This window comes from Malus sylvestris, chromosome 9 (assembly GCF_916048215.2).
Source record: "Malus sylvestris chromosome 9, drMalSylv7.2, whole genome shotgun sequence".
In the NCBI taxonomy this organism is placed as follows: Eukaryota; Viridiplantae; Streptophyta; class Magnoliopsida; order Rosales; family Rosaceae; genus Malus; species Malus sylvestris.
In genome coordinates this window covers 9,455,024-9,482,726 of record NC_062268.1, presented here as the reverse complement: position 1 = coordinate 9,482,726, position 27,703 = coordinate 9,455,024, and the positions used below count along the sequence as shown (strand labels likewise).

Here is a 27,703-nt window from a genome sequence, read left to right as displayed (position 1 = left end):
TTTGGAAAGGAAGAAAACCAAATTTGTCATATTTGAGAGTATGGGGTTGTGTAGCTTTTTATAAGGCACTCCATCCTAAGAGATCCAAGTTGGGTCCAAGAGGAATTAAAAGCATATTTGTAGGATATGCAGAAAATTCAAAGGCATATAGGTTGCTTAATTTAGACTCGAACACAATAGTTGAGTCTAGAGATGTCGAATTTATAGAAAATAAATTCTATAATGACTACTCAGTGTCTGGAAAGGAGAATGATCAAACATCTTTCTCTAATCCGTCTACTAGTCATTCTGAAGGTGAGAAAAGAAAACAGTTTGAAACTGTTAATGAACCAAGGAAAAGCCAAAGGGTAAGAAAAGAAAAGACTCTAGGCTCTGATTTTATTTCATCTCAATCTATTGTATTTTTAGTCGAAGGAAATAGAACAAAGGTTCATAAGAAAATACCCATATTGTTGAATGTTGAGGATGATCCTAAAAGTCTAAGCGAAGCATTGACTTCAAGAGATGCAACATTTTGGAAAGAGGCTATAGATGATGAATTTGAATCATTAATATCTAATCAAACATGGGTTTTAGCATACTTGCCCCAAGGATCAAAAGCAATACGTTGTAAATGGGTATTTAGAACAAAATACAATACAAACGGGTTTATTCAGACATTTAAAGCCAGACTGGTTGCCAAAGGTTTTAAGCAGAAAAAAGGAATAAACTATTTCGATACATATGCACCAGTAGCTAGGCTTACATCAATTAGAATATTGTTTGCATTGTCATCTTTATATAATTTGCATGTGCATCAAATGGATGTGAAAACGGCTTTTTTAATGGTGATTTAGATGAAGAAGTCTATATGGAACAACCAGAAGGTTTGTTCTCCTTGGGAATGAAAAGAAAGTTTGTAAATTAGTCAAGTCGTTATATGGATTGACGCAAGCACCAAAACAATGGCATGAAAAGTTTGATATTGTCATTTAATCATATGGATTTAGACATAATAATGCTGATAAATGCATATACTCTAAATTCACAAACGATTATGGTGTTGTTATATGTTTATATGTTGACGACTTGCTAATTTTTGGTACAAACATGCAAGGTGTATCTGAAACTAAAGAGTATCTAAATTCAAAATTCAAAATGAAGGACTTGAATGAAGTGGATACTATCTTGGGAATTAAAGTAAAGAAGCATAATAGGGGTTATGCTTTATGTCAGTCACATTATATAGAAAAATTGCTTCGTAAGTTTAAGCATCTACAAATAAAAGAAGCAAATACCCCTTATGACCCTATTGAAACTTTGCTTAATAATTCTGGTAGGTCCGTTGCACAGCTTGAGTATGCTAGTGTAATTGGAAGTTTAATATATGTCATGCATTGTACCAGGCCAGATATCACATTTGCAGTAAGTAAACTTTCTAGATACACTAGTCATCCATGTACTGCTCATTGGAAAGCAATAAATAGAATTTTTGGTTATCTTAAAAGAACTATTAACCTGAGTTTAACTTACTCTGAGTTTCTAGCAGTACTTGAAGGATATTCAAATGCAAGTTGGATAACAAGTGCTAATGATAATAAGTCTACATTAGGGTAGATTTTTACAATTGCCGGATGAGCAATTTCTTGGGCTTCGAAGAAGCAAACATGTATAGCACATTGAACTATGCAATCTGAATTTATAACATTAACAACAGTAGGTAAAGAAGCGAAATGGATTAGAAATTTGTTATTGGAAATAGAGTTGTGGCCACAACCAATGCCATCCATTTCTTTATACTGTGATAGTGAAGCTACTTTGTCTAGAGTATACAATAAGGTATACAATGGAAAGTCTAGACATATTAGCTTGAGACATGAATATGTCAAGCAATTAATAACTGATGGAGTTATTAATATTATTTATGTTAAATCAAGTAATAACTTGGCGGATCCGTTAACGAAAGCACTTTCAAGAGTTTTGGTAGTTAGTACATCTAGTGGAATGGGGCTAAAACCCTTTATTGAAAATTAGCCAGCAATAATGGTAACCCGACTTTGTCTAGAACATCACTAGTTTAAAAGTTTAATTGGTAATAACAAGTTATTGTTAAGTGGTTGTGAAAGCACTGAAAATTAATATATAGCTCATTCCAAGAGGATTAGTGCAAGACTGCTACGTTTAGGAGGATGAGTTTTATCTCTTAATGAGGTTATTTGCAGTTATGTCTATAGTAGCAGGGACATGGGAAGGAACCTCACCTATATAAACATAAGAAGTGGTGCCACTTCTGCCAAGAGTTGGGTTTTCTCTTGTAAATGTTTATGAAACCAGGATGAAGCACAAGGCCATAATAATGCTTAATTGGTTCAGGAATTTCTTTAAGGAAATAAGACATGGTCATGTGTGTAGTGATTCTGGTTTTAACATAAGAATAGTTGGTTTAAACTTAGGTCACCATCGCATTCGTTATAGCTTTGAATTACTTACACTAATTAAAGGTTTAATTCGAAAGACACCTTTATTGTATGCATGGTTATATTGGTATGCTTGTGATTAATTTAAAATAGAGAAGTATTGTAATATCATTTATTATATATTATTGAAATTGGGAAGGATTGTTAGAGATTTCAATAATTAATATATATATATATATATTGGTGCAGTGCACCAGCAATGTTTGACGGGATGGGATGGGATTCAACCCAATAATCTCACCCTTTGAAATGAAACGGTACACCTTTTTATAATTAGCAAAAAGACATAATGCATCCCGTACATATGCATTCTTTTTACGCCTTTTGCATCAGACATATTGTTGAATTTTGGATGTATATTTCATATCAAAACAATTACAAGATGAAACATATATATAGGGAAAGAAAGAGAACATAAGCCTAACTTGCCTAACTTGCCTAACTTGCCTAATTTCCTAACTTGCCTAACTTGCCTAATTTACACAAAGAATGTTGACTAGCCTAACTTCACTAGTCATCCAATATGTTTATTTCATGCATGCATTTTAACAAAAGATATGACTTGGAACATGATTGATGCTTCTTCCAATACTCCCCCTCAAGCTGGATCAATGGGGTCCGTTGAGCCAAGCTTGAACAATAAACACTGAAATTGAGTAGTAGGGAGGTTTTTCTTAAAAATATCAGCCAATTGATCATGGCTACATGTGTAATGAGTGTTAATAACCTTCGATTGAACTTGTGCTCGAATGTAATGACAATCAACCTCGATATGTTTAGTTCTCTCGTGAAAAACTGGATTGGAAATAATGTGCATAGCAGCTTGGTTGTCACAAAACAAGGACATAGGCTGATTGCTTGGAAACCCTAAATCTGATAGAAGACCTTTTAGCCAAATGAGCTCACACACAATGGATGCCATTGCTCGATACTCAGCCTCAGCACTTGATCGAGCTATGACGCTTTGTTTTTTGCTTCTCCATGTAACCAAGTTTCCACCCACAAATGTGCAAATCTAGTGGTTGACTTACGATCAAGAGAGTTGCCAGCCCAATCAGCGTCTGTGTACCCCATGATGGTAGTGTTACCATTCCTTTTCATCAATATACCTCGACCAAACGAGCCTTTGAGATAACGAAGTATTCTTTTAACAACGCATAAATGACCAATAGTGGGTGCATGCATGAACTGACTGGCAATGCTTACGGCATAGGAAATGTCAGGACGTGTAATTGTGAGGTAAATCAACTTCCCAACTAACTTTTGATAATCAATGAGATTGGTGGGTGCCTTACTTTGCATGTCGAGCTGGAGTTTACGGTCAAGGGGAGTCCGAGCAGGCTTACAATCCACCATATCAGCATCTTTTAGAAGGTCAAGAACGTACTTCCTTTGATTTAGAAAGAGTCATTTTTGAGATGTGGCCATTTCAATGCCAAGAAAATACTTGAGAGTTCCCAAATCTTTGAGAGCAAACCGAACTCGGAGGGCATGCTTAAGAGAATTAATTTCCTCAATATTATCACCTGTCACTATGATGTCATCAACATAAATCAAAACAACCAATTTGCCTACTAAACCAATTCGAACAAACAGTGAGGAATCAGCATTGCTTTTGTGAAAGCCAACTTCTTCAAGTACTGAGCTAAGTTTTGTATACCATGCTCGTGGAGATTGTTTTAAACCATAGATAGATTTATGAAGTTTGCACACCATGTCAGGATCATGGAATTGAGGGTGACCTGGGGGCAACTTCATGTATACTTCATCTTCTAGCTCACCATGCAAAAATGCATTCTTCACATCCATTTGATATAAAGGCCAAGATGGATTAACTGCAACGGACAACAATACTCTCATAGTGTTCATCTTGGCAACTGGAGCAAAAGTTTCTTTATAATCCACTCCATATGTCTGAGTAAAACCACGAGCCACCAAGCGAGCTTTATGTCTCTCAATAGTTCCATTAGAGTTGAACTTTGTTTTATATACCCAACGACTGCCCACTGCCTTTTTTCCTTGAGGAAGCTTAATAACACTCCAGGTTCCATTGTCATGGAGAGCTTGAAGTTCATTTTTCATAGCAGTTTTCCAAATATCATGTTCATTTGCTTCTTGAAAGCTTTGTGGATCATGAGTACCGTCTAGGGCACTGAGAAAAATAGCATGAGAGGCTGGACATTTTTTGGAAGTGACAAAATCTGCAAGGGGATATCTTGTAGTATAGGTAACATAATCAACAAGCCTAGATGGAGGATGGCAATCTCTTGTGGGATTTCTTTGAGTTGAAACTTTTGGTGGAGGTAGTGGCTAGGAAACTTGAGATAAGGATTCTGTATGTGACCTTGGAGTGTCATTCCCTGGCATATCATTTTGTGGAACACGGTCAGTCTCTGCAAGAAATCCAGCGAACTTTCCCAATAAAGCAGTGTGATTTTTGCTTTCAGACATAGAGGTTTCCAAACAGTCATTGTGCAACTGTTTCTTGTGGAGATAGGCTGCGAACTCGTTGATCAATACGGCAGGATTTTCTGTAAAGTTTATCATGCCCTCAATTGAAGAACCAGCTGCATGGTTGGCTCGGTGAGATGAATGATTCAAGCTTTTCTGGGGGCCCTTGTTATCCTTTAATGAGCTTGGCTTCAGTTCTGGATGAAGAATCCAGCATCTATCTCAAGTGTGTCTAACAGCATCATAATAGTTGCATTTCAAGTCAGGCCTTTTACCTTTATAAGGCCTTCCTTTAGTGCGACTATGATTAGAAACATAAGCCCTAGTTTCAGGCATATTTGATTCATCACTTTTTTCCTTACTTCTTCTCTTTGAATGATAGCACATACACCTGTGAAAGATGGCAGCTCGGAATTCATAAGTACATGGCTTCTAAGATCTTCAAACTCTGTGCCCAAGCTTGCCAAAAGTTGAAAGATCTTATCCTCCTCAGCTCTCTTTATTAGGACAGTAGCATCTGTGGTATGAGGTCGATAAACATCAAGTTCGTTCCACATACTTGTCAAGCTGCCAAGGTGTTGAACAAACGACTTGCCTTCTTGTTGCAGATTTGCAATGTCTTTCTTAAGCTGAAAAACATGAGTAGCGTTGTTTTGATTCCCATACATTTCCTTGACTTGAGCCCATAGATGCATGGATGATTCTGAATAACTGAAAATTTCAGCAATTCTACGCTCCATAGAATTAAGTAACCATGACATAACCAATTGATCTTTACACAGCCATGAATCAAATGTAGGAGACGTGGCTGCAGGCGCCTTTATAGCACCATTGATATATCCAAGCTTAGATCTTCCTCCCAGTGCAAGAGATATGGCTCTAGCCCATGGAAGATAGTTGAATTCATTCAACAAGACAGAACTGAGACGTTGGTTTGGATTAACCTCAACGTCGGAACCTGCTGCAGTAGCCAAAGAACTGTCAGCTTCAAAGGAATTGTCTTCCGCCATCGCAGCGTGAAGAAAAAAATGCAACGGAAAAAAATCCAGAGTCAGGATTTTAGAATTCCTGCTCTGATACCATGTTGAATTTTGGATGTATATTTCATATCAAAACAATTACAAGATGAAACATATATATAGGGAAAGAAAGAGAACATAAGCCTAACTTGCCTAACTTGCCTAACTTGCCTAATTTCCTAACTTGCCTAACTTGCCTAATTTCCTAACTTGCCTAACTTGCCTAATTTACACAAAGAATGTTGACTAGCCTAACTTCACTAGTCATCCAACATGTTTATTTCATGCATGCATTTTAACAAAAGATATGACTTGGAACATGATTGATGCTTCTTCCAATACATATCCATTAGAAACATTGCTGCAATGTTCAGTTGTATCTCATGGTGAGAGGACACACCCAAAATCAAAGGATATGTCTAAAGGTGCAATTCTCTCTATATATATTGGTAACATTAGTAGAAGAGATTCATTCAGAAATTTGTTGTCTACATAATTTCTTTGCTCTCTTTTCTCTCTTTATCACATTCATACAATTTCTTTCTAGTTATTTCTAAGGGAATACAATTCGGTTTTGCTAATCGAATATTCCATACTTTGTTGTATCCTGGAAGTGATTTGCCAAGAACCCTTTAGCAAATTCATTCGAGTGGGGGCAAATAACACTTTAAGGAAACGATTCAAGTCGTACCTCAAAGTCATCATTCGGATTATTATCTATATTTCTACATTTTCTCAAACAGTTATGGGGTTGAGTCTGTTGCATTCTGTTAGCCTTTATGTAGTGTGATGTTGTTTAGTCTTGTTATATCTAACCCATATCTGTAATATAAGTTAACGCGGGTCTGTGAAATGACCCGTGCGTTTGTAATATATTATAGGCAATATATATATATATATGTATATATATATATGTATGTATATATATATGTATGTATATATATATGTATATGTATATTGTTGGATTTGTGACCAAGTGGACAACAAGCCAAAATACCTTTCGGCTAATAAAATAGAATAAGGAAAAGGGGGACATCATTATGATGTCTAGCCCTTGATTTGTGGCTTTTACAAAGGCAAAGAATATGTGGCAATTATGGTTTTGTTCCTTTTGTTTATTATATGTTTTTGGTTATGCCTTTGGTGAAGTGGGAGCGGCAGTAGAGGAGAAAAAAAGGAGTTGTTTGTTGACAACTCTAATCAGTGAGCAGAGGAGAGAGCATTCGGCTCTCCCATTTGAAATAGAGTTGCTGCTTTCCCCCTTGGTTAGTGATAACTCAATCAAAGATATTTGTGCTACATGTTGTGGCTTTTGGGAGAGAAGGAATTTGGTATATGTTTCCATTTTCTCCATTTGTTCTTTGTTTTAGTGAGAGCTATTGGGTGTATGTGGGATTTGGGTTTGAGAGTTAAAACTCTATTTGTAATCTCCTTTTGATATTAGTGGAATTTCCTCGCCGTCTCGGAACTGGATGTAGGCTTACGCCGAACCAGTATAAATCCTTGTGTCTTTTGGATTATTTGTCTTGTCATATTTTACCGTATTAGCCTATTGGTTTCATATTTGACGCTTCCGCACAACAAGTGGTATCAGAGCTCTGAGTTTCGACTTGGGGCTTTGTACTAATATGTCTATGAAACCTTCGAATATGTCGGTGAAATATGATATTGAAAAATTCAATGGGAGGAATGATTTTAGCCTGTGGCGGGTTAAGATGCGAGCTGTGCTAGTTCAACAAGGGTTGCTTAAGGCGCTACAGGGTGTGGAAGCCTTGCCACAAGATTGGTCTGCTGAAGAAAAAGAAGACGCTTTGAATCGAGCACATAGTGCAATTATGTTATCACTATCTGATGAAGTTCTTCGTGAGATGGAAAATGAAACTACTGCAGCTGGTTTGTGGCTTAAGTTGGAGAGTATATACATGACCAAATCCCTCACCAATCGTTTGTATTTGAAGCAACGTTTGTACACTCTCCATATGACTGAAGGTACACCTATTCAAAACCATCTTGATGAGTTTAATAAGGTTATTATGGATTTGAAAAGTATGGATAATAAAATTGATGATGAGGATCAATCTTTGATTTTGTTGTGTTCTTTACCTCCTTCGTATGCGAATTTTGTTGAAACTTTGTTATATGGGAGAGATTCTATTTGTATGGAGAATGTAAAAGCCGCTTTGAATTCAAGAGAGTTAAAGAACAAAGTATTTGGAAATTTGAATGATTCTCATTCTGAGGCTTTGATAGCAAGAGACAGAGATAGGGAATATGGTTCAGGTAGTAATAAAGGAAATTTGAGATCGAAGTCTAAGATCAGAAACAACACATGCAACTATTGTCGCAAGGAAGGGCATTGGAAAGTTGATTGCCCAAAACTGAAAGATAATGCTGGTGCGAGTGCGAATGTCGTCGATGACGACTTCGACTTTGTTCTATGATGACAGTTGGCTACACCAGATCTGAAATATTAAAAAAAAAAAAAAAAAAAGGAATCTGGTGTTGTGGGTACTCTTGAATCTCTTCGCTACATATGGAGATTTAAGAGTTTGTAAGGATTCTTTTGTTATGTTGTGCTTGTGTTTTGTCAGTTGCCTCTTCATTGTTTTTTGTTTGTTTTGGATATTGGTATGGTTTTGCCTTTTGGTAAAATTGTATTCAGTGAGGACCAATTTGTTGAGTTCTGCAAGGTTTTGATAGTGAGACACCTAATGCGGAACATTTGTGTGGAACCCTCTTGTAGAAGGCAAGTCATATGCTTTCTAACCTTGGTCTATGGACATTTGGTTGGATTTGTTTGCCACTGCTATTTGGTCTGTTGGTCTCCATCATCTGCAATTAGTTTTCTTGAAGACTCCAGTTGAGGTATGGTTTTGGATCTCCTGCTGATTATTTGAATTTAAAATTTGGTTGTCCTGTTGGTGCTCATGTGATGATGGTAAACTTGAGTGAAGGGCTTATTTTTGTATGTGGTATATGAGACCTTGTTGCCAAATTTGTAATCAGTTTTGACTTGGAGAATGTGCCATGCTATGTGAATGAGTCTATTGGTGCAGTTTAAGACCATGGTGTTTGTGAGCAGGTGGAGTTCGTTGTGTGTCCAACTTTGGTATGGTGTGCTTGATCTTTTGTCGGTGATATTGAAGAATTTCAGTTCTTCGTTTGAATCACTTTTGTTTTTTAATCAAGGCACTTATGGTTTGCAAATTTGGAGAAGACGGTAGAGAAATGTTCACTTTCGTTGGCTTTGGTACAGTTTGAGTCGAGGTGGAAATTGTTATGAGCACTGGTAAGTTTGGGGAATTTGATTTAGTTTCCGTTGTCTTTAGTTTGTACTTTGGGTGCTTATGGTGATTGTTGATTCGATTCTCTGTGATGCTTTCGGAACTTGGTCAAGGTGGAGATTGTTGGATTTGTGACCAAGTGGACAACAAGCCAAAATACCTTTCGGCTAATAAAATAGAATAAGGAAAAGGGGGACATCATTATGATGTCTAGCCCTTGATTTGTGGCTTTTACAAAGGCAAAGAATATGTGGCAATTATGGTTTTGTTCCTTTTGTTTATTATATGTTTTTGGTTATGCCTTTGGTGAAGTGGGAGCGGCAGTAGAGGAGAAAAAAGGGAGTTGTTTGTTGACAGCTCTAATCAGTGAGCAGAGGAGAGAGCATTCGGCTCTCCCATTTGAAATAGAGTTGCTGCTTTCCCCCTTGGTTAGTGATAACTCAATCAAAGATATTTGTGCTACATGTTGTGGCTTTTGGGAGAGAAGGAATTTGGTATATGTTTCCATTTTCTCCATTTGTTCTTTGTTTTAGTGAGAGCTATTGGGTGTATGTGGGATTTGGGTTTGAGAGTTAAAACTCTATTTGTAATCTCCTTTTGATATTAGTGGAATTTCCTCGCCGTCTCGGAACTGGATGTAGGCTTACGCCGAACCAGTATAAATCCTTGTGTCTTTTGGATTATTTGTCTTGTCATATTTTACCGTATTAGCCTATTGGTTTCATATTTGACGCTTCCGCACAACATATATAATACATGTAAATATGGGAGCACCACACATGATGGATAAGTGCTCTGCCTTGGTGCGATCCAAGGAATAGTTTTGCGATCAACAAGTCTGCTCCTGTAGATTCTTTTGTTTATCCAACGGTTGCATCTTGGAAGAAGGAGAAGGGACGAGTAATTGTTGTCCATCAAAGGAGTACGTAATTTCGGGTTTCGATGGGGCTTTAGCCCTTTGTTACTGTGGCCGGAGGAACTCTAGATTTTTGGATGCTATTGATGTAACCCTTGTGTTGGTCCTCTGTATTATTGAATTATGAATGCAATTTCTAGATTTCTTAATGTCATTTTTAGTATTTATCTTGACAAGAACATGAGTGGTAATTACTAATTGGCGATGCCTTATCATGTGGGACAAGGCAAATTTGGCCTTAATAGCTTGACTTCAACTTAGTACAATTGGCTGAGACGTAACGCCAACAAGTAACAACAACTAGAGATGTTTACTTGTAGGCTAGCTAATGGTAAACTCTTATAGACTAACTAATGGTAGACTCTTGTTGGCTAGCTAGAGATGTTTACTTGCAAACGACACATATGACTTCTAAGTTTTCCAGTGATCGAGATCGGCATTTTATTGGCTTCATCGTCTCCTTATTTGGTTTTTCTTTTTCATTTCTTTTTTGTCACTACTCAATGACTCATCACTCATCCCCATATTTTTTTGGGTTTGTTTTGTGAAGAATAGTACTTGTGTTCTCTCTTTTGAGATGAGCTCATTTTTCCACTTTCAAAAGAAATATTATAATTAGAATATTTCAATTTCTTAATCTTCATTTGCAAACATCTCCACAAAAAAATCAATCGAATTGGATATCGTTTAAATCCAAATGTATCAAATAAATCAACGGTGTAGGTACCAAGTAACATATTCATGATAAACTGTTGATTTGTTTGTTATATTTAGATAACTAAACAATATCTAATTCGAATGATATTTGTAGGGATGATCTTCAAATGAAGATTAAGAAATTGAACGATTCTGATTATGAAATTTCTACAGTGAAAGATAGTTTATTTTTAAGTGGGAGAATGAGTTCATCTCTCAAATGGGGGACATAAGTGTTGCCATAAAGGTTTTTTTGTGTTGGAAATATTGGGGATTCGGATGTTACTTCTCCTACAATTAAATCACATAAGATTAATATAGTATATCACAACTTTCTCACCACAATTTATTAAATATAAGAAACCAAATATGAAAAGATACTTATCTTCTGAGGTAGAGAACGCTCTTCATTGATCCTTGATTAGAACAAGATTTTAGGTTGAGACGTGTAAATTCACCATCCTTAAGAGTCTATTTCACCCCTCTAAGACAATGTCACGGTGTAACAGGTTATGACACCCTACCCTCCAGGATGCAACTGTAGAATTATCAGAGAGACGGCCCGAAGTCCCACTTCCAATAACACCGATATTGTCTCCAACTTGGTAATTACCACCTGCACATTTCGTCAGGTGTGAAGTATTATCACAAAAGGCCTCGGTGTTAGTTAGAGTGGTGTTAGGTTATTTAAAGGGACATTTTGGATGCAGTCCTTAACTACTAATGTTCTTTGATTGAAACCTTGGTGGTTTTTAACTTTTGATTGAAGTCCCTGACATTAATGTAATAATGTATTTTTATGTAGGTTATTATATTTTTAAATTAAAAATAAAATTTGTAGTTATTTATATTAATGAGATTTTAAATGAAACCCATATTTTATGGGATTAAAAATATTAAAGATGACTTATACTCTCCAATATATTGTGTATGTGTATTTATGTATGTGTGTGTGTGTGTGTGTGTGTGTACATGGGTACGTTCATCAAAACTAACCAAAAAATTATTGTACCAAAGCATGGGTACATTTTTCAAAAGCACCAAAAAAAAAAAGCCTTAATAACATTATTAAATTTCTTCTATTAAACTTGACATTGATACATTCTCAAATTAACGAAAATAGAATGTATCCATATAAGTTTAAAAATGGATTAGAGAAAAGATTGAATGAAATTTTATATAAAAAAAATGGGTACATTTTAAATTAAAAAAAGGGTACATTTTTAACAAATTGATATATTTAAGAATTGATACATATAAGCTTAAAAAATTGAAATTTTTTTATAAAAATTTAATGGGTACAAACTTATTCTAATTTATTTATTTTTATTTGGGAAATGTTTGAATTGAAAATTAATTAGGAGTTTAATAAGGGCGTGAGTATTAAAACTATAAATCAATTACTATTTTTTTTTTATAAAAATTATGTAACTTACATGTAATTCATTAATATATTAATGATAGGGACTTTGATCAAATCTAAAAAATTGATAAAGTCTTAGTTAATGGACATTAGAAACTAAGGACCGAAAACTAATTTTTCCGTTATTTAAACTATTACTTTTCTTTTTCTATGGCCGATGTGGGATTCAACTTGCTCCATCACGTGGGACCCAATTAGTGGGTCACAACACATCGACAACCACGTGAAGTCAAGGGGACTCACCCTACATGCGGGGCTACGAGACTCACCATCATCGCACGGGGCCAAGGGGACCCACCCATCTTGTGGAAGTATAGTATGAGCCCGCTCCTTGACTCTGATAGGATGTAGAATTAGTAGATAGACAGGCCGAAATTCCACTTCCAACAACACTGATATTGTCTCCAACTTGGTAATTACCACATGCACAATCCGTCAGGTGTGGGGTTTTATCACAAAATACCTCAATATTAGTTAGAGTGGTGTTAGGTTATTTAAACTGTTACTTTTCTTTTTCTACGGTCGATATGGAATTCAACAACAACAACCTATGATCCTCGTAAGCGTACATTCGCAATACTTGGATCGAATGAACAACTCGATTCTTTCCCTTGGTATGTTAAACTTGAAGGATATATCACTTTGAAGAGTGATGATTCAAAAGGATGGCTTCAGTGTTTTTTTTTTTTTGGAAAGGAATAGATGAGAATATATTTATATGAAAACAAAATGGTCTAAAACGTTAGACTATATAATTACCCAATTAATGGGTTAATCAAGATGGCAATTCACAATGTATCACTCCCCCATTTAACTCTCAATTATAATATGAATGAAATGAGTTGCCTAGCTAGAAATAAGGCTATAAGTGATGAAACGACCATGCAATAATATCAAATAAAAAACTATAATATGGCATAGTGAATGGGAGGAAAAGAAACGGTTGCAATGAATATGTATTATGAAATACTCAACAAAATTCCAACATTTTGGATAATATTTGTGTTTGCCCCATGGAAGAACTTACTTGTCCCTCCATTTATGATTAACATATCTTCACATCTTCACCGTACGAACATTATAATCGGAACCGTTCATTTTCTTTATCATAATCATATATGCAAAAAGTCCTTCAATTCAGAGATCTTTTAATCATCCATTCATGGCAAACCAATTAACGGTTTTGGTAACAAGTAACATCCTCATAGTGAACTGTTTATTATTTATTTTATGCTTATGAATAGTTAAAAATTCTCCGAATTGAATGATGTTTTGCATGTATGATTTTTAGATGATAATAAAGAGAATGAACAGTGTCGATTATGATGTTTGTAAAGTGAAGATACGTTAATAGTACGTAGGAAGACAAGTAGGTTTCTTCATGAGAAAACACAAGCAGTTCCAACTTATTTTATTTATTTTTTATTTTTAATCAGAAACTAAAATTTTCATTAAATTTAAGATATGTATGAGGAAGATGTCACTCGATCTAAGCAGGGTCTATTTCTATGCCAAAGGAAATATCTAGTAGACTTGTTAAAAGAAACTAAAATCCTCGATTGCAAGCCTGCAAATGTTCCAATTCTGTAGAATAAACATATAGGAGAATATCCCGATCACGTTCCAACAAACAAAGAGCGGTACTATAAGTTGGAGGGTAGTTAATTTACTTTGTCACACACATGACCTGACATTGCATATGAGACATGAGATTTGTGATGTGAGTGTGGTGAGCATGTTGAGCATGTTGAGCATGCTCCTAGTGAAGATCAGATAAATGTCCTAATTTGAATTCTTCGACACTTGAAGACAACTCCAAATGCAAGGGTTTATGCTCACGAAACATAATCATTTGCTTGTGGAGGGACACACGGATGCATATTGTGCACGACATATTACAGAAAGAAGGTCCGCGTCCGGTTATTTAACATTTGGTTGAGATGATAATTAGGTTACTTTAAAATGTAAAAAACAGATGGTATAAGATCGACTTTGAAATAATGAAAGGACTTTCAACATCACACGCGGAAACTACACACAACATTTGGTTTTGTTTTGGATTTGTTTTCAAGTTTAACTACTATTTGTATTAGAAGGGTAGAGGGGGTCATCAAACAAACAAAAACTTTAAGGTGTATAATTAATATTTTCCAGTTACATTTTCTATGTCTAACATTTTGAATGATGTTGAAGAAAAAGAAAACCTAGTCTATTGCATAACAGAGGAGCAAGTTGCTAACATCTTCACAAAAGCATTGTCAAAGATTAGGTTTCAATTCTTGAGAACACTCTTGGGAGTTCAACAACTTCACATTAAGGGGAAGTGTTAAATATATTAATGTTCAGTTGTAATTGTAACTTGTAAGAACATCATATGTCCTTTTGTGTAATATTCCATTGTGACTTTGTGGCTTTTGTGTCTAGGAATTCAATATGGCTCGAACCATAAAGGTGTTAGTGTGTAGAGGAAGTAAAGATTGTATTGAAAAGTGAGGAACTCTCTTGGGGAAAATATTTCTCCCGCTGAAATCAACAAAGAAGCCAAAGACCAACTTTCTAGTTTTGGGCTCAAGACCATTTTTTACAGAAGCTTAGCTTATTCTTCTCTTCTCCTTTTTTTATTCAAATCTTGCACATCTCTTGTGAAATCTTGAGGGTATATTCTAGCTTGATAAAAAAATCCAACAGAGGCAGCCAAGACGTACGAGGAGGAGAGGATAAAGTGCTTTTTAGTCCATGTTAATCTAATCTCCATGTTTATGTTGTTTAAGTTAGGATAAATTAGGTTCTCATCCCTCATTTTTCATTCTCATTAATCGAAACCTTATTCCTTTTTCTTTTTTATCAAGGGTCATTGACTTTTCTTCATGTCATTATTTGAATATTAACTTAACTTATTTACAAGTCATTATATGTCAATTTAAAAATTAAAATTAGTAATCATTTTCAAATATAATCTTTTTAGTATTTTTTTTCATATATTTCTATTTGTAATTTGTATCCTTTTTTTAATTTATACCAATATTCTTTTTAGTTTTAATTTGTACCCATAATTTTGAATTTTAATATGTATCCATCTTTTCAATTTAATTTGTACCCATAGTTTTGATTTTTAATAAGTACCCATATTTTTAATTTAATTTGTACCAATACTTTTTTTATGAACGTACCCATGCTAATTATATGTGTTTATTTTATGTTTTAAAATATATCAAAAGTTATTTCTTGCACTATATTAATAATTATGCAGGTACGTTTTTTTTTTTGCTAGAACTATGTGAAGAACAAATTACTTTATTCTTGATTTTTAAGTAATTGTTATATTTGTAACAATATTATTTGGATTTGTTTAAATTTCATAATTTGTGGGATATTGAATGCATAAATGCATGAAGTTTTTTTTTTTTTTTTTGTCAAACATAAATGCATGAGTTAAATCCCTTAAATGATGATAGGGACCTTGATCAAACTATTGAAACAAATAAAATTTCATTCTATCAACTAGGTTGATTAGGGATCGGAACCAAAATGACCCTTTAAATTATTATGGCTTGAATCTGGTGGATTCTGTTATATATCCTTTGTGTAGTGTGGTGTTGTTTTGTCTTGCTATATTTCAATCCATAGATGTAATATATATTAACGCAGGTCTCCGAAATCACCCATGTGTTTATAATATATTATGGGCAAAATAATATAACACGTGTTTGTACCATTTAACACATGTACAGATGTGAGCACTACATATATAATTGAAATTAGACATGTATAATGTAACTTTTTTTTTCTTCCGAACTTTATAGATGGCTTGGTGTCTGCAAAATATTATAGCCAAATTAGGGATGTTTGTATCATATCTCAAAATTAAAATTTGCTTATTAAGATAGATGCTAGCGTGATAAACACGGAATTAAACCTACTACCTAACTCGACTGATTCAATCATACGTATGTACAATAATCAACTTGACTCTATTGATGAGTGCTCTGCCTTGTTGCAATCCAAGGAATGGTTTGCGATTAACAAGTCTACTTCTGCAGGTCCTTTGCTTATCCAAAGGTTGCATCTTGGACGCAAGAAGGAGATGGGACGAGTAATTGTTGTCATCAAAGGAGTACGCAATTTTGGGTTTCGATGCTATTGATGCAACCCTTGTGTTGGCCCTTTGTTACTGTGGCTGGAGGAACTCTAGATTTTTAAGATGCTATTGATGTAACCCTTGTGTTGGTCTTTTGTATTACTGAATTACAAATGCAATTTCTATTTTTTCTTGATGTCGCTTTTAGTATTTATCATGATAAGAACATGAGTGGTAATTACTAATTAGTGATGCCTTACCATGTGGGACAAGGAAAATTTGGCCATAATAGCTTGACTTCAACTGAGACAATTGCCTGATACCCAATGCCAATAAGTAACAGCAACATTGATGGCAGACTCTTGTAGGTTAGCTTGAGATGTTTACTTGCAAACGACTCATATGACTTCCAAACCTTCAAGTGGTCAAGATCGGCATTTTATTGACTTCATCGTTTCCTTGTTTGGTTTTCTTTTTCATTTCTTTTTTGTCACCCTTCAATGACTCGTCACTCATCCCCATATTTTTTTGCGTATGTTTTGTGAAGAATAATACTTGTGTTCTCTTTTTGGGATGAGCTTATTTTCTCACTTACAAATAATGAATCTTTACCGTATAAATTTTATAAATGGAACCTTTCAATATTATAAACTTCATTAGAAAATCATCTCCACAAAAAAATAATTTGAATCAGAGATTGTTTAGATCCAAATGTATCAAACAAATCAACAGTACCAAATGAAGGTTAAGAAATTGAATGATTCTCATTATGAAACTTCTATAGTAAAGATACTTTATTTGAAAATGGGAGAATGAGCTCATCTCCCAAGAGATACAAGTATTATCATACACTTTTTTAGATAATGCTTGTCCCCTTACTTACGATTAACGTATCTTCACCGTACAAACATCATAATCAAAATTGTTTATTCTCTTTATCATAATCACATCTGCAAAAAAATCCTTCAATTCAGAGATCTTTTAGTCACCCATTCATGCCAAGTCAATCAACGGTTTTAGTAACAAGTAGCATATTCATAGTGAACTGTTTATTTGTTTTATCCATATAAAAGTTGAATATCAGAGTGTGCGATGAACAAAACTATAAAATAAGAATATTATTAAACGAACGAGAATGCCAAAACGGCTACAAAACCCTATGAGGCTACATTGTGGCTGACTTCTTATTCTACAAGCTACAAAACATCATATATGTAGAGAACTAACCTAACCCTAATACTAACGGGCTAAGCCCAAATTCAAACAATAAAATAATCCTAAATTCCAACAATTAATGGTTAAAAGATTTCCAAATTGAATAATTTTGAAATGATAATAAAGAGAATAAACAATTTCGATTATGATATTTGTATGGTAAATATATGTTAACAGTAAATGGGAAGACAAGTAGGTTCCTTTATGGGGAAAAAACAAGCATTATACAATTCTTTTTTATAATAAAAAACTAAAATTTTCATTAAACTTAAGATATATATGAGGAAGATGTGGCTTGATCTAAGCAGAGTCTATTCCTATTCCAAAGAACATATCGATTATACTTGTTGAAAGAAACTAAAATCCTCGATTGCAAGGGTTTATGTTAACGAAACATAATCATTTGCTTGTGGAGGGACACACTGATGCATATTGAGCGCGAAATATTACACAAAGAAGGTCCACATCCGGTTATTTTACATTTGGTTGAATAGGTTACTTTAAAATGTAAAAAGCGGATAGAGGGGACTACACCCAACATTTGATTTTGTTTTGGATCTGTTTTCAAGTTTACTACTATTTGCATTAGAAGGGTAGAGGGGATCGAGGGGAGGGAAGGAAGATAAATGAAAGAGAATGCATCAAACAAACAAAAACTTTTAAGGTGTATATAACTTAAACTTTTCCAGTTACATTTTCTAAATCTAACATTTGAACGATGTTGAAGAAAAAGAAGTCAATCTAGTCTATTGCAGAACAAAGGAGCAAGTTGTTAACATCTTTACCAAAACATTGTCAAAGATCAGATTTCAATACTTGAGAACACTCTTGGAAGTTCAACAACTTCACATTAAGGGGAAGTGTTAAATATACTAATTAATGTTTAGTTGTAATTATAAATTTATAAGAACATCATATATCCTTTTGTGTAATATTTCAGTGTGACTTTGTGGCTTTGTGAAGGTCATGTTGGTGTTTTGCTTCTGTGCCTAGGAAGTCAATATGGCTCGAACCATAAAGGTGTTAGTGTGTAGAGGAAGTTAAGATTGTATTGAAAAGTGAGAAACTCTCTCTTGGGAAAAATATCTCTCCGTTGAAATCAACAAAAAAGCCAAAGACCAACTTTCGGGTTTTTTTGGTTCAAGACCATCTTCCACAAAAACTTAAGCTTTCTTTTATTCTTCATTTTTATCCAAATCTTGCATATCTCTTGTGAAGTCTTGAGTGTATGTTCTAGCTTGATAAAAAAAAAAATCCAATAGAGGCAGCCAAGACGCACGAGGAGGAGGGAATAAAGTTCTTTTTAGTCCTTGTAAATCTGATCTCCATATTTAAGTTGTTTAAGTTATTATGGAGTTGAACTTGAATCTGGTGGATTCTGATATACATCCTTTGTGTAGTGTGGTATTGTTTTGTCGTGCTCTATCCAATCCATAGATGCAATAAAAGTTGCGAGTCTCCAAAATCACCCGCGTGTTTGTAATATATTATAGGGTTTTTATTACAAATGGTCTTTGAAATTGACCTTCACCATCAAGATGGTTTTTGAAATTGAAAATCAATAAATGTAGTCCCTGAAAATAGGTGTTGCAAATCAATGTAGTCTTTCCGTCACAATTCTGTTAAAAAGTTTGTTAAGTGCTAATGTGACATATAAATGGGCCCTATAGGTCATTTTTTTCCTTACAAATAGTCATTGAAATTGACCCGGAACATCGAAATGGTATTTGAAATTGAAAATTGATCAATATAGTCCCTAAGTGTCTCAATTCATTGTAGTCCTTCGGTCACAATTTTGTCAAAAATTCTATATGTGCTGATGTGACACATAAATGGGTTATACAAGTCTAATTAAATTTAAAAAATTACAAAGAGTCTTAATAATTTAATAGTTAATAAAAAAGTTGTCAACCCAAATACTCAGTCTTGCAATCACCTTCGATCCCAGTCCACATTTCTCTACCTCTCTCACTCTCTATTATATTATATATATATATATATATATATTTAATCTCAATATACCGATCTTTACACATTTCAACACCCTTCATCAAATTGAGAGATCACCTTTGGTGACGGCTTGGGCGATTGGCAACGACTTCTGGGACATCACCATTAACATTTAGGCGATCAACATCCTTACAACCTTAATCTTGGAGAGCTTGTTTGGCGCTTCCCTGGTGGTATGGTGATGCAAAGAACAGGGAGGTCTGCCTTGAGATAATGAGGTTATACCCGAGGTGCGTCTATTAAACTATTTCCACGCCCCCTCTTAGGCCTTGGTTAAGCCTTGTGCCTTTGAGAATTTATGGAAGATATCTCTCTTCGGAGTACGCCTTACTATAATAAAAAAAAATTCATTGTGCAAAAATGTATTTAGACAACTATTTTAATTAATTATTAAACCCACATCAGCACATAACAAAAATTATTACAGAATTGTGGCAGAAAGATCATATTGATTTGCGACATCTAATATCAAGGACTACATTGATTGATTTTCAATTTCAGGGGCCATCTTGATAATGTGGGTCAATTTCAGGGACCATCTTGATGGTGTGAGTCAATTTCAGAGACCTTTTGTGATAAAAATCTGTAAATCTTGTGGGGCTCATTTATGTGCCACATCAACACTTAACATAACTTTTAACGGAATTGTGACGGAAGGACTACATTGATTTGCGACACCTATTTTGATGTCTATTATGACGGAATGACTACATTGATTTGCGACACCTATTATGACGGAAGGACTACATTGCCTGATTTTCAATTTCAGGGACCATCTTGATGGTAAGAGTCAATTTCAGGGACCATTTGTGACAAAAAACCCTTATAGGTAAGCAAAAGGATGAATTGGCAATTTAGTCCTTAAATTGTTACCTGAGTGAAAATTAGGTCCCTAACGTATTCTTCAGAAAAATCAGTCATTGACTTATAAAAATCTGCCAATTACATCATAATATTACTTTCAAAACTACTATATTCAATTTTCCATCAATTGAAGTCACATTACTTGCATGTGATACACATTGGAGGGTAGATTGGTAATTTTTCATAAAGAAGTAATGTATGAAGTTAACTTTGGTAGGTAAATTAGACGTTAGATTCGTAACCTATATGAAATGTTAAGGGCTTATAGGCGAGAAAAAAAAAGGTATTACACTCAAAGTGTGTCAAGTTACTTAAGTTAACGAAAATTTGGATAAAATAGCTTTGCAATGAATTTAAGGACTTATTTTACCAAAAGAATAATTTAGGAACTTAATTTTCACTGAAGTGATAGTTCAGGAACTTAAATCGGCGCTTCACCCTAAGCAAAATAATATAACACGTATCTGTAATATATAACACATGTACATATGTGAGCACTACATATATGATTGAAATTAGACATATACAATGTAACTTTTTTTTTCTTCCGAACTTTATAGATGGCTTAGTGTCTGTAAAATATTATAGACAAATTAGGGGCGTTTGTATCGTATCTAAAAATAAAAATTTGTTTACTCAGATAGATGCTAGCGTGATAAACACGGAATTAAACCCGCTAGCTAACTCGATCGATTCAATCATACAGATGTACAATAATCGACTTGACTCTATTGATGAGTGCTCTGCGATGTTGCAATCCAAGGAATGGTTTGCGATTAACAAGTCTACTTCTGCAGATTCTTTTGCTTAGGTAAAAGAGTCATGCATTAGTGAAAGAGAAACCTTGCAAGGGCTATAAGAGATTGGGTTACTCCTCATATTGCCAATTGATTTTATGTTAGAACCTCAACTTTCTTCATGGTATCAGAACATGTTGCATCTTAGACGCAAGAAGGAGATGGGACGAGTAATTTCGGCCCTTTTGTTGGCCCTTTGTTACCGTGGCCGGAGGAACTATAGATTTTAAGATGCTATTGATGTAACCCTTGTGTTGATCTTTTGTATTACTGAATTATAAATGCAATTTCTATTTTTTCTTGATGTCACTTTTAATATTTATCATGACAAGAACATGAATGGTAATTACTAATTAACGATGACTTATCATGTGGGACAAGGCAAATTTGGCCTTAATAGCTTGACTTCAACTGAGACAATTGCCTGATACCCAATGCCAATAAGTAACAACAACATTTAATGGCAGACTCTTGTAGGTTAGCTCGGCGGAGTCGTCGCTGGAATTTGTCGAAGCTCAAGTCGTTTTCCCACTGCCATTGAGATGAGTCACATATGCAAACGACGACTTGACTTCAAGTCTTCAAGTGATGGCGATCACTGATTTTATTTGCTCAAAGTATTACATTCACATTCTTTAAGATCAAAAGAGTGTACAGATAAAACTAAACGATCGAGTTTGCAATTATTACATGCAAACAATGAAGGACTTCAAGTCTTCAATTGATCGAGACATCAATTCACCACCCACTCATCGATCGACTCTTACTTTTTATTTATTTATACATTGCATGAGTTGTGTCTATAAAAGGAGTTAACTTCTCCACTCTTAATTATCCGAGAGCCATAAAACAATATTTCCTATAACTAGAAAAACACACTGCCATGAAAATGGAATCTTGGTTCTCCAAGTTTACCTGTTTGCATTGTCTTCTTTTGCTATTACTCGATGCTACTCACTGTTTTTCATTTGTGCAGACTCAGACACAGACACTTTGCCATGCTGACGAACACTCGTTCTTGTTACAATTCAAGGAAAGCTTTACGATAAACAAGTCAGCTTCTTCATCTCCTTTTGCTTATCCGAAGGTTGCATCTTGGGCTCGAGAAGGAGATCAAAATCAGAGTAACTGTTGTTCGTGGGATGGTGTTGAGTGCCATGCAGAATCTGGCCATGTCATTGGCCTTGACCTCAAGAGCAGCTGTCTCTATGGTTCTATCAATTCAAACAGCACCCTTTTCCGACTTGTTCACTTGCAGATGCTTGACCTTTCAGATAATGACTTCAATTCCTCTGAAATACCATCGAGATTGGGCCATGACCTTTCAAGTCTATCCTATCTCAACCTTTCATTGTCTACATTTTCTGGCCAAATTCCATCTGAAATTTCAAAGCTATCCAAACTGTCTACCCTTGATCTGTCTCAAAATAATGGTTTGGAGCTTAGGAAGTCCAACATGAGAATCCTAGTCCAAAACTTTACCAGCATAAAACAACTTCATCTTAGTGATGTAGGCATATACTCCACTGTGCCTGATATCTTGGTCAATGCATCTTCTCTCACATCTCTCAATCTAAGCTACTGTGGGTTGTATGGGGAATTCCCAATCGGCATTTTCCACCTACCAAACCTAGAAGAGCTTAGTTTAGACTCGAACATAGAGCTAAATGGTTATTTTCCTACTTTTAACAAGACCAATTCCTTCAAAACGTTGGTTGTTTCAGGGACAAATTTCTCTGGTGAACTTCCTAGTTCTATCGAAAACCTTCATTCCTTAAATTTCTTTGACATCTCAAACTGTGGTTTTGATTCCCATGTTCCATCTTCATTTGGAAACCTTACCCAGCTCAGTTTCCTTGGGATGTATTCATTTTATAACGTTTCCGCAGGCCCATTCTTAGTTCCTGATTCCTTGTCTTGTCTTGGAAAACTAACCAAGCTCAACTATTTGGATCTTAAGTTTAATAACTTATGGGGAAATTTCCCACGTTTTGTGGCTAACCTGACCCAACTTGCGTATCTAAACTTGGGTGCCAATTCAATTACTGGTGAAATCCCATCTTGGCTAGCACTAGAGTCGACCCAATTAACTCATCTGCAGCTCGCCTTCAACAATTTGCAAGGAGCAGTTCCTAAGTCGCTTTTCCACTTGAGAAATCTTGAATTTCTTGACCTTTCCTCTAATAATTTGAGTGGATTAGTTGAGTTTGATCAGTTTTCCAACCTCAAAAGGTTGAAAAGACTTGATTTATCTTACAACAAGTTATCCGTGCATGTCAAGTCTGGTTTGAGTGCTACTCTTCCAAAGTTCGAAATTCTGAGGTTGGCTGATTGCAATTTGACAGAGTTTCCAGAATTTTTGAAAAATCAATACGAATTGGGAGCCCTAGACCTTTCTTGGAACAATATTCATGGCCAAATACCAAAATGGGTTTGGAATGCAACTAAAGAAACTTTGGTCAATCTCGACCTCACTTTTAACTTCTTAACAGGCATTGAGGAAAATCCAGTCACTCTTCCATGGAAAAATCTGCAGCTTTTTAATCTTCAGACTAATTGGTTACAAGGGTCCTTGCCAATTCCACCACAATCTATCACGTCATACATGGTCAGCCACAATAATTATAGTGGAGAAGTTTCACCATTGTTCTGCAATTTGAATTATCTTCATGTTCTTAATTTGAACAACAACAGCCTGAGTGGCATGGTTCCACAGTGTTTGGGGAAGTCCAGTACCTTGGAAATGCTAGTATTGGGTTTTAATTCTTTCCATGGCGATATTCCTCCATTTTGTGGTAACCAAAATAGTTTGAAATTGGTTTTCTTGGGTTATAATCGGTTACAGGGGAAGCTACCAAGATCAATGGCCGATTGCAACCAGTTAAAGTTTCTTCACGTTGGCAACAATCAGCTCAGTGACATCTTCCCTTCTTGGTTAGGGGTACTTCCAGTATTGAGGAGTCTCATTTTGCGGTCGAACGCATTTCATGGGGTAATTGGGAAGCCACCAACTAATCATGAGTTCCCAAACTTGTGCATCATTGATTTATCCAACAATCTATTTTCAGGTATGTTGCCTTCTAAGTACATGGAGAACTGGAATTTCATGAAATATGTTGTCGCAAACAAGGGAAGCCAGTACTTTGAAGTCCAATCGAACAACAACATAAATAAATATGGAGAATTCTTTCAAATGTCATACTCGATGATAATTCCTATAAAAGGTGTTGAGTTGAAATATGCTCAGACCCCTTATAATCTGAGACTCATAGATTTATCAAGTAATAGATTTGAAGGAGATATTCCAGCAAGTACCATTGGGAGTCTAAGAGCACTTCATTTTCTAAACCTCTCCAACAACGCTCTCTCTGGTCAAATCCCCTCATCTCTAGGGAACTTGACTGCACTTGAATCGTTGGATCTCTCTCAAAACAAGCTCTCAGGAAGGATCCCCAGTAGTTTGGCACAACTCACTTTCCTTGAGTACTTCAATGTGTCGCATAACCATCTTTGGGGGCCTATACCAATTGGCCAACAATTTGGTACATTCCTAGAAGATTCGTACCAAGGAAACTCAGGTCTGTGTGGAAAGCCTTTGTCCAAGAAATGCAAGGGTTCTGAGAGCTCGAGGCTGCCGCCACCATCAAGATTTGAAGAAGATGAAAATGTTGGATTTCCATTTGAGTTTGACTGGTATGTAGTCTTGCCGGGAGTTGTTAGCGGACTAATAGTGGGAGTGGTTGCTGGAAACATATTGGCAGACAAGAAGCATGAATGGTTTGCGGAGACATTCAGTAGGAGGAGGAAGTCAACAACCGCAAAGCCAACGAGGGGACGCCGAACTTAGCTTGATGTGTCTATCGGCTAGAGAAATGTTTAGGTCTTCAAGGCCAATGTCATGTTTTTTATGATTTATGGTGCTTCAGCATATGTTGTTATGTTATATTACAATAATGGGGTTCTATAAGTTTGCTTTGTATAATATTTCTACTTGATCAAATTTAGTTATCAACTAAGTAGTTGGAATTACGTTTCCCGTTTCCATTTGCTTCTGGGTCAAAACTAGCAAAAGTGGGGTTTCAATTTGTAGTTTATAACAAATATGAATCATTTCCCCCCAAAAAAAAGAAGAGAAAGTTTGAATAATAGTATATGATAATCAATTGATACTCAAAAGCTACCAACAACTTAATTGCATTCATAAACACATATATCACTATACACATAATACATACTTCTGAAAAATCCATAAAATCACAAATCAACACATTCATTTCTAAATATTTCAAAATTTAACAGAACAACTAAACCAACATGGTCAAATAAGTCTTTAAGTTACATTACATTTTATTTACTTTACATCAAGAGCATATGTGCAATCGAATGTGCATACCTGAAGAGCTGAATTCAAATTGGTGATCCCCTTCCCATCCTGGTAACATTTATCAATTGGAATCAATAAAATTTTCTTGATGAAGGCAAAGCTGGGAGTCTCAATTTCAAAATCCAAATCAGAAAATAAAACAAAATTGAATGAACTAGGAAGAAAATATATTCTCCAACAGAAAACTCAGCACTACACAAGATCATTGAATTGGAATGAAACTAATGAGATTAAATTGAACAAAACCAAACTCAATTGAAGCTATTCTCCGAAAATTAATAAAACAAAAATAAAAAATTTAAAAAGTTAGAGATCATAAGAAAGCATATTAAAGGAAGCAAAAAAGACGGAGACAGAGCATCAATTAAGAGCATTTTCCTCCAGACTTGCTTAAGAAGTTGAGTACAAATTGTCTTCTAATGCAAAACCATAAAGTGAGTTCTAATCTAAAGGCTCCTACCTTAAAATTAGACGTATTTATCAAATATATCATTAATAATCCTCATGCATGTAATTATCCTAAATAATCAAATGCCAAACCATTTACTTGGTCAAATCTTATAATTGTTGGAAATTCAAATCAAAACAGGTTGTAAATGACAGCTGCTAGCTGTTAGTTTATTTATAGGTTGTACTCACACTTGCTGCAACTACAAAGACTAAAGTTTCCTCCATGTGCTAGCTGAAAGTGTGTTGAAAGACAGCAGAGATGTGAGCTGCTGTGTGCTAGCCGAAAGGTTGTGTTTGCAAGCTGGAAAGATAGCTGCATATGTGTGCTAGACTATCCAAAGTTGTTGCATGTGTGTGTAAGGGTGTAAAGATGGTAAACACCATCATTCATTGCATGTTGTTGTATTGTTTATCAATTTTTGTTTTGTATAAATAGGCCTTCTTGCTAGGCTTTAGAATATCAATCAATTCCATTCCAATTCCTTTCTCATTTTCAGCTTGTAAGCTATTGAGTTTGTAAACTCTCTTTTCATATATCAAAGTCCAAGTGTTTGCCAAAGCTTGTAGCTTCCCTCATTTCTTTATTTCTTTGTCCAATTTTATTGAGAGTGCAAAGTGAGAGGTGTGATAGAGTTTGCAAACTTATCACCCACATATTTTGGTATTGAGTTAGTAAACTTTGAATACCAACAATTGGTATCAGAGCCGGAATACCATTCTGGCAAGTGCAGCAATTATGGCGTCCAACTTAGTGCAGCTCCAGGTTCCCACATTGAAGAAAGAAAATTATGAAAGATGGTGCATCCAATTCAAGGCATTGTTTGGATCACAGGAGCTATGGGAAGTTGTCAGTAATGGGTATGTTGTACCCACTGATGAGCAAGAAGCTGCATATACTGCAGAACAAAGGAACACTCTCAAGGACTTACGAAAGAAGGACCAGAAGGCGCTGTATTTTCTATACCAAGGCCTAGAAGATTCAACATTCGAGAAGGTTGCAGAAGCAACAACGAGCAAGCAAGTATGGGACACACTCAGTACAATCTACAAAAGAGTAGATCGAGTCAAGAAAGTGAGGTTACAGTCACTTCGAGCAGATTTTGAAACTGCTCACATGAATGAAGGGGAGAGCATCTCTGACTATCACTCAAGGCTCATTGTGATAGTAAATCAGATGAGGAGAAATGGCGAGAGACTTGATGAAGTACGAGTTGTGGAGAAGATACTCCGGTCACTCACATCTAAGTTTGAGCATGTGGTGACTGCCATTGAGGAATCCAAGGATTTGGAGGCGATGAGCACAGATGAGCTACTAGGATCCCTCCTAGTTCACGAGCAACGTATTCAGAAGAATGCAAGCCCCATGACGCTAGAGCAAGCTTTGGAGTCAAAGTTGAATATTGACAAACCAAATGGAAGTCGTGGACAGTGGAACTCACGTCGTGGGAGTTCATCCAACCGTAGCCGAGGACGAGCCCGAGGACGAGGTCGAGGCTATGCACAAAATCGAGGTCAGTCTTAGGAGTGGAGATCTACTCGAGGAAAGGCGCATATCCAGTGTCACAGTTGTAAGCAATATGGACATTATACCAATGAATGTTCATATAAAAATGGTGAACGTGTCAACATGGCAGAATCAAGTGGAAATGCTGGTGAGGAA

At 35.5% G+C, this 27,703-nt stretch overlaps 1 protein-coding gene across 2 annotated transcripts in view; it reads left to right on the top strand.

The window, feature by feature from the left end:
• LOC126634473 (receptor-like protein 6) overlaps positions 1-27,703 on the top strand; it is a 151,264-nt gene that overhangs the window by 26,548 nt on the left and 97,013 nt on the right. The window contains exon 2 of one of the 2 annotated variants that reach the window (XM_050305004.1): positions 22,297-23,046. In XM_050305004.1, coding sequence (XP_050160961.1) covers positions 22,468-23,046 — 579 coding nt within the window. In that variant the 5' untranslated portion in view covers positions 22,297-22,467. Of the gene's footprint in view, positions 1-21,962; positions 23,047-27,703 lie in introns of those variants that run through there. The other variant, XM_050305003.1, reaches the window with a different exon arrangement.